The sequence below is a fragment of the Brachyhypopomus gauderio genome, chromosome 8 (assembly GCF_052324685.1).
Source record: "Brachyhypopomus gauderio isolate BG-103 chromosome 8, BGAUD_0.2, whole genome shotgun sequence".
Classification (NCBI taxonomy): Eukaryota; Metazoa; Chordata; class Actinopteri; order Gymnotiformes; family Hypopomidae; genus Brachyhypopomus; species Brachyhypopomus gauderio.
In genome coordinates this window covers 16,789,811-16,804,758 of record NC_135218.1, presented here as the reverse complement: position 1 = coordinate 16,804,758, position 14,948 = coordinate 16,789,811, and the positions used below count along the sequence as shown (strand labels likewise).

General features: G+C 49.3%; 1 protein-coding gene across 4 annotated transcripts in view; it reads left to right on the top strand.

Annotated features, from left to right (window-relative positions):
- wwc3 (WWC family member 3) overlaps positions 1 to 14,948 on the top strand; it is a 34,930-nt gene that overhangs the window by 7,911 nt on the left and 12,071 nt on the right. For all 4 annotated transcript variants that reach the window (XM_077014985.1, XM_077014983.1, XM_077014984.1 and 1 more), the window contains exons 2-5: positions 7,994 to 8,103; positions 8,472 to 8,675; positions 9,476 to 9,552; positions 10,358 to 10,437. In XM_077014985.1, the coding sequence (XP_076871100.1) occupies positions 7,994 to 8,103; positions 8,472 to 8,675; positions 9,476 to 9,552; positions 10,358 to 10,437 (471 nt within the window). The remainder of the gene's footprint in view (positions 1 to 7,993; positions 8,104 to 8,471; positions 8,676 to 9,475; positions 9,553 to 10,357; positions 10,438 to 14,948) is intronic.

Sequence of the window (14,948 nt, the reverse complement as noted above, 5' to 3'; positions counted from 1 at the left end):
ATCAGCAGAACTAGGGTCAGACCAGTGCAAATGTGGTACGAGGCTTCGGTTAGACAGATGGACAATAAACAAACATGCCAATGAAACACATGAGATTAAAGGCATTCAAGTGGAATATCTGTAGTAATTTGTGGCGTGTTCGCTTGATGAACTGTGTGTGATGTGTACGGTTGGAACTCTGCAATCATTCACTTAGTTGCTAATGAGTTAGTAACAGAACTTTAACAGCAAAATTACATCAGTGGCAAAAACGTGCAACGTTAAACGCCACGGAAACTGGGCCACCCTTCACCATGACGACAAGTTGTCTAAATGCAGCAGTAGATTCAGTAAACCAATAAAAGTTTCCTCATAAAGTTCTACAGGGCCGATCAAACCGCATGAAAAGCATCGCCTACAGCAACAGCTTTTGAATTTATTAGCGTCTTAGAAAACATGTGGCTGGCAAATCCAGTCTAGCTACTGGACTTCGCATGTCGAGGATATGCACATGGAGCTTGGACCGCCAGGCGTTAAAGACGACGGCCTTCCTCGCCGGCTATAATTACGTTTATTTGGGAATATTTTTAGGGAAGCACATTCTGGACCAGGCATGCAGAGTCTCTCGTTTGGAGCGTCTTCATTTGTGGCCGGAATGCCGGTCTCTTCCTTTGTTATTGAAGATGGCGCGATCGTCAGGGCTGCTGTCCAGACTGGACGTTCGGACTGTGCTCCGATTACACATGCCTTTCCCACCAGAGGCAAGAGTGTCGCTCTGGATGGAAATATCCACTGGGAAACAGCAATAAGAGAATGCAAGAGATTAGAATAGAGTGAGCAAATGTCCCAGGGTCAATGTGATGGGCTTTAAAATTTTTAATTTGGGCCTTCACACTAAAGTTTTTCACACTCCCTGGAGAAAACATCCTGTGAATGTCTCTCTCTCTCGCCCCCTCCTATATCTCCACCTCTCTCTCTCTCTCTCTCGCCCCCTCCTATATCTCCCTTTCTCACTTCTCCTCCTCCTGCCTCAAGAGATTAATTAATAGATTGATTAATTTTTCTCAGTCACCCAGTACTAAACAGAGAGCTTGTTCGCAAAGTTGTAAAAGAGTGAAACATTTACCCATCCGCAGATCTGTTCTTAAATTACTTCTTTTGTCTAACCGGGCCTACATGCTATATTGACTTTAATCCACGAGTTGTTGAAATAAACAAAAAGTGCTGTTTGTTTAAAACATACTTGCATCCTCTTCCTTTCCTACTGGAAGAATCTTTGAGAAATTCCCGTGTCTTTAAAATAACTCCTGAACTCATCCCTCTTCTTCTGTCTGGTGCTTGAGGGTCTAGGGAGTCAGCACGCGGAAGGTTCTGGGCCTTCGCCTTTGGCCAGCGCTGGTTTCCTCTCGGGAAGAAAGGCGTGGTATGGGAAGATTATCTCTCTCTGAGCACACAAGGTCTCTCAGGACCTGAAGGAAAACATTGGCGAAATTCACGAGTGGTCGCTGTGCTTATTCACGCGTGCGCTCTGGTCCCGGCCCCCGCGTAAGGCATGGGCTGGAGTTATGGGAAGGGCACGGACCAATCACATATCCGGATCGTAATGAAAATGTCGGCTTTTGCTCGGTTGTGCGGTCTTCAGTCCCTCAGTTTGAACTGCCTCCACGACTAGGAGGCGTCGACACATTTCATTGCTTACGTTGACCCCGGATCCTAGTGTTGATCAGGTTAGAAATCTGGCCAAGATGGCATTCTTCACAGCGGCCGTGTCTACTCCGAGTTGGGCTTCTGCCGTCCAGCGTGCTGTTGTTTTTGAAAGCTCTGCAGAAAGAGGAAACTGCTGCGTGGTTCCTGGTGAGAAAGCGGGGTGGTCCCATTTCCTGTCAGAGGTCCGCGTCTCCCATCATGCCTCAGTACAGAGTTTATGTCAGAAGCTGAACCGCCTGTGCCGTGGAAGTCCGCTCTTTCTGGGAGTGGTTTTTGAGCATAGCTGATGGAACAGGGCCCGGTTCCTCTAGTGCATCATGTAGTTTAGTGTCTGTCTTGTATTATGTTGTGCTTTTTATTATGCTGTAGATGAGTGAGTTCCCTTATTCTCTTATTTAATCCAGGGCATCTCTCTCTCTCTCCCCCTCTCTCTCTCTCTCTCTCTCTCTCTCTCTCTCTCTCTCTCTCTCTCTCTCTCTCTCTCTCTCTCTCTCTCCTCTCTCTCTCTCTCTCTCTCTCTCTCTCTCTCTCTCTCTCTCTCTCTCTCTCTCTCTCTCTCTCTCTCTCTCTCTCTCTCTCTCTCTCTCTCTCTCTCTCCTCTCTCTGAAAGTGTTCAACCTGGCTTAGTTGGTTTGGTTCTGTCTGCATGCACACACTCATCAGGCTAGAACTGGTTTGCCCTTTTAGCTGCAGCAGTGTGGAACAGTGCTAGTTATTGTGGAGTGTGTGCCCTGGGCCCAGTGGTACGAGTGCTCACTGGCTGTCCAGCGCCGTGTCTGCGCTGTGGCTTTGGTGATGCATATTAGTAACCCAGGAGCTTTGAACAAAGGCCTCTGGTTAAGCAGCAGTTTGAGCGTGCCGTGCGTTGCCTGGAGCTACAAGGCAACGCGACATCTACCGAGACTGAGCTAACTGACTGCTGGGTCCCGTGGGTGCTGTGTGATGGCCAGCGCTCCAGATGGACGTGATACGGGAGGTGTTGGGCTCTCAACGGTCCCACACTCCCACCACTGGGACCCCGTCTGCATCCTCTTCCTCCTCAGTGGTGTCTGGAGCTTCTTCATTTATGGAGCCTCTGTGTACATGCACCTCTTCCTCACTCTAAGGTCTTCCTCACCTTCATGCACACCTGCCTTATCTAGTTTTTAAGTAGAACTGGTTGAGTGTGAGAACTGAGGACCTAAACAAACTTTGTGTTTACGGTCTGGCTGTGGAAGACTTGAAAGTCTTTTTACCACATCTGATTTACTCTTGGATGCCTTTCAGTAGCATAACCAGCAGTGAGTGTAACGTTTTTGTGCTGAAATGCTCATCTACTGGGGAACTTAAGCAGGTGTAGCTCAAAGAAACCCAACCAGGATACGTGAGATTCCTACAGCCCTCCTCAGGAAGCATCCTGTTTAGAGTAAGGAAAAAGCTTCACACATACAAAAATAAAGAAAACTGGTGGGTCTTTTGGAGATCTGTTACCCTCTAAAATTAGACGCATTTTCTTGCTCGTCTGGACACCCCCCCCCCCCCCCCCAGGGAGCAAGAGCCCTCAGACATGTGCCAGTGTGTAGGATAAATGACTTCTGTATGATCTGGTGCTGTGAAACATCCTGGCTTTTTCCCCATCTATATTTTTTATTAGTTATTAGTCTTAGATTTGTTGTTAATATATAATTATTAGTTGTGCTTGTGGTATGGGTGAGAGTGGGAAGAGTACAGAGAAGTTAAAAAGTGGATTGCTTTTTTGTTTCTATGCATGTTTGAAACTATTAGAATAGAAACAGCCTTTAGCATTTTTTGTAAATATTGTATGTAAATAAAGTATTACTAAGATTTTAAACCTTTAATAGCTTACGTTTTTGAGCTGAATGATTTGCATATCTTATCGTAGTTACCTTAATGACTTCACAGTTCTTGTATTCGGGTTGCAGAAACTGATTATGGCTGGATGTAACACTGTTTGCCTGTTCCAAGTTTTAATCTCCAAAAATCTATCGGTGTTGATCTTAAATTCCATGGTTCTCATTTCTGAGAGTTCATTCGCTGCTCATATAGTCCAGCTATGTTTTGTTTGAGGAAAAAACCTTGATCCATACTATCAGTAAAACACACCAAAACATGATTTAATCTTTAATTTTAAAAGGCTGAGAAGTGAAATGTATAGACAGGTTAGAACATATTCTATTATTGATTCTATGAAGAATTTTATTATTCCATCAATTGTTGTATTCTATCAATAATTATGGACAATGCCTAATTTTAAAGATCCATATTAGCATCTTAGTCACTTTTTTAGCACTTCTTTAGAAAATACTCTGAAGTTCCCATATGTCTTGTTTGAAGAGGACTGACTTGCTCACAGTTGCAACTGTCTGCATTGTATTGGTGCTGCATGTAGAACTGAGTGCTGAAATGGAACAACCATCACAGTATAGTGCAGTCTGGCATCACTGAAGTAGGGTTGTGTGTGAAATCAACACAATCCTTCCTCTGCTCGAGTCACAGAACCAGAAAGAGGACATAGACTGGAGTGATGATGGCCTTTGTTTAATTTCTGATTGGCCGTGGGTGTTAAATCCCACCTGCCGCCTTCACGCAGAAATGGTGCAGTCCATTTCCAACATGGCTCTGTTAGTCAAAACTGGTCACTCTTTGTCCAAAGAATGTTAAGAGATTTTCTACAGTGTGGAAATATTTTAAATTGGAAAGCAGAACCAGTCCAACAGCCACGTGTGATGTCTGCAAAGGGAGCATGTGGTGTGGCGGTCGCAACAGAGCTGCGTTCGCTCCTACCAATTTGATACGGCAGCTAAAATATGAACACTCGGCAGAATACAGTGTGCTTAGGTTACCACAGCAAAGGCAACGTACTAGAGGTAAAGTTTAAAAGAAGAAAGACATTTGTTTTTGAGACAACGACATTGCCAAAAAATTTGAGAGGGTAATTGAATTGAATCGCTTTGGATCGCCCGCCCAATGCTGTGGTACCATATACGGGCTTTCTGCGTCCTTTGGAGCTCTTGCAGTGACTGTGCCGTTCCTGACACTGCGGTTCAGACAGGGCTCTCCTGGGGCTTCACAGCGAGGTTCGTGACCACCTACGAGGCCTTTTATCAGATGTGATGACTACTGGTTTTCTTTTTTCCCCCCATTTTATTAGAGCTATCGCGTTTCCTCACGGCACACTGGGCTGACTGCACTTTTGATTTAAAGTGTGTGGTTTTGCGTGCTCATCAGTTCTGTATGTCCCCTACAGCAGAGCATGTTGAACAGAGCAGGAGACGCTGGGTACTTTGGAGAGAGATGAGCAGCGGCTCCACGTTGTTCTGGGGGGCAGGGCAAGTAATCTGGGGAGGGCAATGAATGATTTGGGGGTGCAAAGCGTGGGCTGCATTGTGCAGATCTTCATCCTTCACGAAGGGCGGCTTTCCCAGTACAGAGTCACGGACACGCTGTATGCAGTCTGTATGGTGATTGAAGCATCCACCACAGGCTCGGGCCCATCTTGAAGATATTCAGGTTGATATGAAAATGGTGGAAAGTGGGAGCTCTAGACTCAATATCAGACGATGCGCGATAATAAATGACTTGGATCAAGACATACCTATTTGAAAGTTGCCGAAGCATCTCACTACTGCAGTGGGTCCAGCAGGGGGTGCTGTGGCCGTGAAGGCCAGTACACTCCTGCTAGCTTCACATGGAGGTAATACACCAGGCCAGCCAGCCAAACGTTCTCACCGTGAGAACAGAGTTCTTCAAAACATGGTGGGACTAGAGCAGAGGGACTTGTTTCGAATTGGTATGAGCAGAGTCTCACATCTGAGTGCTGAACTCTGCAACATAGTGCAGTGTATCCACTGTAAACCGGACCTGGCCCACCATAACAGTACTTTGTCAGTACTGTTAAAAAATATATATTTGTGTGTGTGTGTGTTGCTCATTTGTACCATATACTTTTTTGTTATGTATTCTTTATTCTCCCAGTTTCACCACAGAAAGGTTGATTAAATTGCCTTAGTTCTGAATCCAATAAGCCAAACGTTTAAAGGTTTGAGTTTGAATCATCAGGTCATATTGCAGAACACACTTTTGATATGGTTGCTTAAAAACTCAAAAGTATGATTTATCAAATTACTTAATTGTTAAAAAAAAAAAAAAGTAAAAAAAAAAAAAACCCTCTATCTGAGAACACACCCTTGGGCCTGTGTGCTCTACAGGAGGCTGCCTGTTCATATAGTACACTTAGTACACTTGTCTTGTACCTTAGAACACTTGTCCTGTTCGCTCTCTCCTAGAGTGTGTTTCTCACTCTACTCACTTGGTCTTCAGGTTCTCACACACTCACTCGGATTGCATTAAAATGTCAAGGATTGCACCATGATGATGACGTCATTGTGATTTTACAAGTCATTGCTAAGGAAATGTGAATCTTGGTGAAGTAACAACACTTTGGGAATGAATAACTGTTGGAATTAGCATACCTTCTCGTGCATCACGGCCTTGGCCAATCTTGTGTAGTTTTGCGTTCTTGGGCGTTATGTTTCATCTCTGTTGTTGGTAACTTTCCTTACTTGTGGCTGGTCCCATTGGTCTGATGGACTATGGAAATAGTTGCTAATGTACATTTCAGGCCTGTAAAGGAATGTAGCCAGAACCCATACAACACTAGACAGATTATTGGACTCGTCCAGGTTCAGCACCATCGTGACTATTGTGGATTACAACTATTACTTCAATGTGAGGCATTGACTGTATTTTGCCAGCTAGAGCCTTTTACAGTAATTCGGCTACAGTGAGCAAAATCGAGATTTTAAATTGGTAATGTTAATGAGTCTAAGTGAATGTCAGGGGTTTTTTTTCTTATGAAGATAAAGATCATACATGTAGCTTCCCAGTCAGATTGATGCTGTCTTGCTGATGTTGGTATTAGCAGGTGTCTTTTTCCAACTGTTTTATGTTATTGCCATCTTCAAGACGGAGCCCCACAAATGTCTTGCCAATAAGGCTGCGTGACGTCTGCGTTCCCACGGAGTCTGGACGGAGCGATGGTGGGACCGTGAGATGGAGACAGACGGCTGGCCGAACAGATGAGAGGAATCCCCGTCCCATTGTGTGGAAGCGAGATGAGGATTGGGTGGGGGGGAATTCACTTCCTGTAAGAACCAATAAATATCCCTCTGCTCTTGGAGCATGAGAGAGGTTATTCCCAGATTCTCAGGGAAGGGACTGAAGATCTGTGATGGAGTGTTGCTTTACTCCTCAGCCAAGCCAAACTGGAATATGGGGTGTGTCCTCGGGGTTTCTCTGGGGAGGTGAAGGGTTGCCTTTTCTATGCTGGTAACACCAGCGTGTGGTGGAGCCATTCCAATGCCGCTGAAACCCTGTTTTATAGATACACACAACAGCGATTTATACTCGCAGCGTATGAGCAAAACCTGTCTAGCTATCTGAGGAGGTAAAACATTAGTCTCCTATCCTGTGTCAGTTTATCAGTGTAGTATTTCTTAGTATATTTGTTACATCTAGGGAAACGAGCAGCATTCTTGTTTTGTTTCGCAAGACTGTGAAAGGTAACTGCAAACGTGCAGGATTCCTCGTTGGTTGGCGTGGTTGCTGCTCTGGTGTGTTTTTTCTGCTCTTACCTTGAGCTATTAGCCCTGAGCTCAGGGCACGTGTGAAACAAGAGGCCCTTGGTGTACAGGGGCCCCAGGCTGCTGCGGGCCCTACTACTGCAAACCTACCCTGCTTCCACAGGAATGTGTGTATGGGCCGTCTTTTCCTGCCGAGTGTGTGCAACACCCATGTTTGACCTGCGGGTGAGCAGCCCGGGAGCCGCCGACCCACTGAACTTGAATTCATTAGAGACGTCGAGGGATTGTCCACATTTTTCAGATGCCAGCAGATCCCCCCACCACCGCTGCTCGCTCGGCTGAAACTGTTCACTCTTCTTCACTGTTCACTCTTCTTCACTGTTCTCTCGGCGCTGACGCTCACAGCCGTTTTGTTAAAGGGGAACACTTCAGCAAACAGACATTGCGTTTTGTTTCCAGGGAGGAATCTCTCCAGGTCGGCTAGAATGAAACCTCAGCTAGCGTGTTGTGCAGACACACCTGGTGTCTTAAATGAGCTTATTGTGAGGAACAGCTTAATGGTATGTGCTCTTCTCATATTCATTAATTCATTCATTCACTCCCTCTCTCTCTCTCCCTCTCTCTCCCTCCCTCTCTCTCCCTCCCTCTCTCTCCCTCCCTCTCTCTCCCTCCCTCTCTCTCCCTCTCCCTCCCTCTCTCTCCCTCTCTCTCCCTCTCCCCTACAGAATCACCAAGCCCCTGACCTTTGCAGACTGTGTGGGCGATGAGCTTCCTCTGGGCTGGGAGATTGTGTATGACCAGCAAGTGGGCGTCTACTACATTGACCACATCAACAGTACGTACCACCCTGCACTCACTCTCACCTGCACCTAATCTCTCTCACCCAGGCCCACACCCAGGGCCTCTGCCCTCGTCACACTGCTTTCCTGTTTTGTTAAGGAATAGAACAGTAAAGGCCCTTGATCAGGACATGGTGTAATACATCACTTTTCCTGTAGAGGCAGTGTTGATGCAGTTGATGAATTTCCAGGTGGCTAATTTGCCCGAGGGAAGGGGTTCCTAGGAGAAGGGAGTGTGTTTCCGTTTGGGGAATGCTGTTCTAGCAACCAGCAAGTTGAGTCCACAGAAATTTTTACTGGCCTCAGATGTTCGTGTAGCACCGGTGGGCTGACGATGTCCTGCTGCTCCGTGCCCCCTCCCCAGAGACCACCCAGATCGAGAACCCGCGCACGCAGTGGCGTCAGGAGCAGGAGCGCATGTTGAAGGAGTACCTGGTGGTGGCGCAGGAGGCCCTCAACGCCAAGAAGGAGACGTACATGATCAAGCAGCAGAGGCTCCAGCTGGCCCAGGAGGAGATGCAGCTCTTCAACCAGCTGAGCCAGGACGACAGTCGCTCTGTCATCAGCTGTGAGAGCACGCTCACACACACGCTCACACACACACACATGCTCACACACTCGCTCACACACACACACGCGCTCACGCACACACGCGCTCACGCACACACGCGCTCACACACACACACACGCGCTCACACACGCGCTCACACACACACGCACGCTCACACACGCACGCTCACACACGCACACACACACACACACACACACGTGCAGTGTGCCAGGGATTTTTGGAGGTGTTTTGGTTACTGGTTGGGACTCGTGCTGTTCCTGACCTCTGACCTCACCTCCTCCCTTCTTCACTCTTTCTCCTCCTCACCCTCCATCACTGGGCTCTCGCTCTCACACTCTCTCAAACACACGCACACACACACACACACACACACACACAAAATGTCTCTCTCTCTCACTCACACTCTCTCCCAACCCCACTTCATGAAATGTGTGTGCTACGTACTCCGGGCTCATGAGAAGCTACCTGGTCCACTCCACCATCTTCCCCTCGTCCTCCACAAACATGGGTCTCTCGCCCCTTGGTGAATTTTTTCATGTTGCCTGAACTTAAAAATGAGACATCCAGTAATAACAATGATTTTCAGTCTTTGGGGTGAGAACTAACTGGGTAATCTCAATGCATACTCCTGTGGTCAAACTGGGTTTGGTGGACATTATGCTTCATTTGGATAGTGTTACATATATATATATATACACACACACACACACACACACAAAATATATATATATATATACACACAATGTATAATAATATTATGCACAGACAATATCATGATATATTTTCTCTTCTTGTAGCACACTCTGGCTCTTCTTCAAATGCAAAATATGACCCTGACCAAATCAAAGCGGAAATTGCCGGTAGGCGTGAGCGGGTAAGTCATTATCCTCCAAAACAATAGAGTAGGTCCTGTTCAGGGTGGGAAGACTAGAGCCCCGTGTGTGTGTGTGTGTGTGTGTCCGCCAAGACGTACCCGAGAAACCTGCGTTTGGGTTTCGCTGGGTTCAGAGGGTTTCACTGGGCTCCTGCTGACCTTCTGGGCAGCACGTGATTGATGTTTCATTCACAGTCCACTTCATCAGTCATTCCAGTGCCTCTCTGCTCATGTGTGAAGTGAGATGTTACATGGTCACTGGCCATCAATGTTTTAATTCATAAGGGTTTTGGTTTTTTTCCAGTAGACGTTTATGTAGTAGACCTCAGTCAGCAATGTGAGGTGGTGGGGGGAGCTAGGGCAGAGCTGGAATGTGAGTGTAGAGAGGGTATGTCCTTTTCCTCTTCCTGTGGAGGGCTTAAGGGTGGGCGTCTGCTGCTCAGGTTTTATGCACTTTAAACTTATTAATCACATATATTTTTTTATTAAACTTAAATTTTTTATGTAATGTTGGTGTTTTTAATGGGATGTATCTTCTTGATTTGTGTCTTTTTGGCACCTTCCTGAGTTGTTGGATCTCTGGCTGTAATAACCTCATATATTTACAACAATTTATACTTTGAATTGCTGCTTTGTGTGAAAGGTACTATACAAACAAGCTTGCCCTACAGCACTGTGAGCATGAGTGTTTTTTTTTTTTTTTGCACATTTAAAGTCATTTTTTCATTTATAAACGAGTATCATTGTTGGCAGCGGTGCGTGCGTCTCGTACTCTGACGGTTCTGTATATCTCTTGTGTCTGCAGCTCTCTAGGCTCAAGCAGGAACTGGCCCAGATGCGACAAGAGCTTCAGTACAAGGAAATGGGAGTGGAGACGCTGCAGGAGTAGGTTCCCCCCGCACACGTATACACGCTTACGAACCAGTCCAGGATCCACCAGGGTTCCCCCCGCACACGTATACACGCTTACGAACCAGTCCAGGATCCACCAGGGTTCCCCCCGCACACGTATACACGCTTACGAACCAGTCCAGGATCCACCAGGGTTCCCCCCGCACACGTATACACGCTTACGAACCAGTCCAGGATCCACCAGGGTTCCCCCCGCACACGTGCACACGCTTACGAACCAGTCCAGGATCCACCAGGGTTCCCCCCGCACACGTGCACACGCTTACGAACCAGTCCAGGATCCACCAGGGTTCCCCCCGCACACGTATACACGCTTACGAACCAGTCCAGGATCCACCAGGGTTCCCCCCGCACACATATACACGCTTACGAACCAGTCCAGGATCCACCAGGGTTCCCCCCGCACACGTATACACGCTTACGAACCAGTCCAGGATCCACCAGGGTTCCCCCCGCACACGTATACACGCTTACGAACCAGTCCAGGATCCACCAGGGTTCCCCCCGCACACGTATACACGCTTACGAACCAGTCCAGGATCCACCAGGGTTCCCCCCGCACACGTATACACGCTTACGAACCAGTCCAGGATCCACCAGGGTTCCCCCCGCACACGTATACACGCTTACGAACCAGTCCAGGATCCACCAGGGTTCCCCCCGCACACGTATACATGCTTACGAACCAGTCCAGGATCCACCAGGGTTCCCCCCGCACACGTGCACACGCTTACGAACCAGTCCAGGATCCACCAGGGTTCCCCCCGCACACGTATACACGCTTACGAACCAGTCCAGGATCCACCAGGGTTCCCCCCGCACACGTATACACGCTTACGAACCAGTCCAGGATCCACCAGGGTTCCCCCCGCACACGTATACACGCTTACGAACCAGTCCAGGATCCACCAGGGTTCCCCCCGCACACGTATACACGCTTACGAACCAGTCCAGGATCCACCAGGGTTCCCCCCGCACACGTATACACGCTTACGAACCAGTCCAGGATCCACCAGGGTTCCCCCCGCACACGTGCACACGCTTACGAACCAGTCCAGGATCCACCAGGGTTCCCCCCGCACACGTATACACGCTTACGAACCAGTCCAGGATCCACCAGGGTTCCCCCCGCACACGTGCACACGCTTGCGAACCAGTCCAGGATCCACCAGGGTTCCCCCCGCACACGTGCACACGCTTGCGAACCAGTCCAGGATCCACCAGGGTTCCCCCCGCACACGTGCACACGCTTACGAACCAGTCCAGGATCCACCAGGGTTCCCCCCGCACACGTGCACATGTTTACGAACCAGTCCAGGATCCACCAGGGTTCCCCCCGCACACGTATATACGCTTACGAACCAGTCCAGGATCCACCAGGGTTCCCCCCGCACACGTATACACGCTTACGAACCAGTCCAGGATCCACCAGGGTTCCCCCCGCACACGTATACACGCTTACGAACCAGTCCAGGATCCACCAGGGTTCCCCCCGCACACGTATACACGCTTACGAACCAGTCCAGGATCCACCAGGGTTCCCCCCGCACACGTATACACGCTTACGAACCAGTCCAGGATCCACCAGGGTTCCCCCCGCACACGTATACACGCTTACGAACCAGTCCAGGATCCACCAGGGTTCCCCCCGCACACGTATACACGCTTACGAACCAGTCCAGGATCCACCAGGGTTCCCCCCGCACACGTGCACACGCTTACGAACCAGTCCAGGATCCACCAGGGTTCCCCCCGCACACGTATACACGCTTACGAACCAGTCCAGGATCCACCAGGGTTCCCCCCGCACACGTATACACGCTTACGAACCAGTCCAGGATCCACCAGGGTTCCCCCCGCACACGTATACACGCTTACGAACCAGTCCAGGATCCACCAGGGTTCCCCCCGCACACGTATACACGCTTACGAACCAGTCCAGGATCCACCAGGGTTCCCCCCGCACACGTATACACGCTTACGAACCAGTCCAGGATCCACCAGGGTTCCCCCCGCACACGTGCACACGCTTACGAACCAGTCCAGGATCCACCAGGGTTCCCCCCGCACACGTATACACGCTTACGAACCAGTCCAGGATCCACCAGGGTTCCCCCCGCACACGTATACACGCTTACGAACCAGTCCAGGATCCACCAGGGTTCCCCCCGCACACGTATACACGCTTACGAACCAGTCCAGGATCCACCAGGGTTCCCCCCGCACACGTATACACGCTTACGAACCAGTCCAGGATCCACCAGGGTTCCCCCCGCACACGTGCACACGCTTGCGAACCAGTCCAGGATCCACCAGGGTTCCCCCCGCACACGTGCACACGCTTGCGAACCAGTCCAGGATCCACCAGGGTTCCCCCCGCACACGTATACACGCTTACGAACCAGTCCAGGATCCACCAGGGTTCCCCCCGCACACGTGCACACGCTTGCGAACCAGTCCAGGATCCACCAGGGTTCCCCCCGCACACGTGCACACGCTTGCGAACCAGTCCAGGATCCACCAGGGTTCCCCCCGCACACGTGCACACGCTTACGAACCAGTCCAGGATCCACCAGGGTTCCCCCCCGCACACGTGCACACGTTTACGAACCAGTCCAGGATCCACCAGGGTTCCCCCCGCACACGTATACACGCTTACGAACCAGTCCAGGATCCACCAGGGTTCCCCCCGCACACGTATACACGCTTACGAACCAGTCCAGGATCCACCAGGGTTCCCCCCGCACACGTGCACACGCTTACGAACCAGTCCAGGATCCACCAGGGTTCCCCCCGCACACGTGCACACGCTTACGAACCAGTCCAGGATCCACCAGGGTTCCCCCCGCACACGTATACACGCTTACGAACCAGTCCAGGATCCACCAGGGTTCCCCCCGCACACGTGCACACGCTTACGAACCAGTCCAGGATCCACCAGGGTTCCTGGACTTCTATGTAGATACTCCCATTCATCAGGTTAGGACTAAGCACGGCTAAAATCAGCCCAGTTTATGTACTGAATTCTGATTGGTGAGCGATTATGGCAGCAGCAGAAGGTGAAATCTCAGCATCCAGACCTCATTCACTCTCCCAGTCCTGCCGTCACACTCACGCTACCGTTCACACCAGCCCAGATCTTCATCTAGCTTACCCGTACAGCTCCAGCTCTAGTGTTAGGGTTAGCGTTAGCATTAGGGTTCAAGTAATCAAGTGTTCTTAAGTCAAGTGAAGGAGCAAACCAAACACAGTAGTGCATTGGAGAGGAGCTTTAAAATGGGGAGAAGATTGGACTGAAGCCTCAGGTCTGCTTGGGTGTGGCTCTTGTGAACATGACATTCACATTCACATGACCCTGCTAGAATAAACCAGTGGTAATAGTTTTATATGTATTGTATTGAGTGAGTGTATCTGTTTGGTATTATGAATTTGAGACGTGCGTGTGTGTGAGAGTGAATAAAAGTGTTCTGGAATAGGAGACTCCACCACAGGAAGAGGATGCACCAGCCAGGGAACTCGGGGAGGGTGGGTGGTGGGGGGTGGGGAGGGGTAAAAAGGGCAAAAAGTGCTTGAATGCAGTTTGAAAATCCAGAGCTATCTCGCAACAGATTCCACTCTTCTTCCTGCGTCCCAGTGAGAGTGCTTATCTCGGAGAACCCAGCTCGAGGGCCTCCCAAACAGCTCCACCATGGGGGAGACAGGCGCCCTGCCCAGGCATTATTTAGCTGCCCTGCCCCCCCCCCACCCAACAAACACACACACTCCATTTCTTTTGCTTTCAGAAAGCAACAAGGAAATACCCATGTTAGTATTTCCCTTACAGAGAAGACAGAGGGTGTGAGAGAGGGTAAGGGTGAGCAAGAGAGCGTGAACAAGAGTGAGTGGGTGTGATTGAGAGAGTGAACAAGAGTGAGTGTTCTACCCTCTACCCCTCTACCCTCCCTCTTCTACCCCTCAGCCGTGCCTTTTTGAGCCCCTCTAACAGCACAGACAGGCTGGGTGCCTCTTAAAGAGCGTTCCTGCTCTCATAAGTCAAGGCTGTAATGAGTGAACGGCCATAGACAGGTAATGGTATGACGGTAAGGAAACGGTGGTGACTCACTGACGTTAATACACTGTGAGGGTACTTTTTAGACCTCTGCCTTGCTTGGTGTATTTATGGTGAGCTTTCCAGAAGCTCGCAAATTTCAAACCCTCCTCTGCAGACATCCGAGAGCACGTGTAGAACGCCATTTCTGCACCTGCAGGCCTCAGTCTGATGTAGCTTCCGTTTCGTTTCTCCCATCACAGTATCAGCACGTTTGATTTTATTTTTATTCAATTCCAAGTTTATGAAAAAGTCAAGAGTTCAAAGGAGAAGCAACAAAATGATAAGAGAAAGATAAAAGAAAACAAATGAGTGCCATCGTAACCAGGGCAGCGTCTATTGTCTTTTGTCTACTGTAAGACGCATCGATCAATTAGTCACTAAGACTCCACCTGCT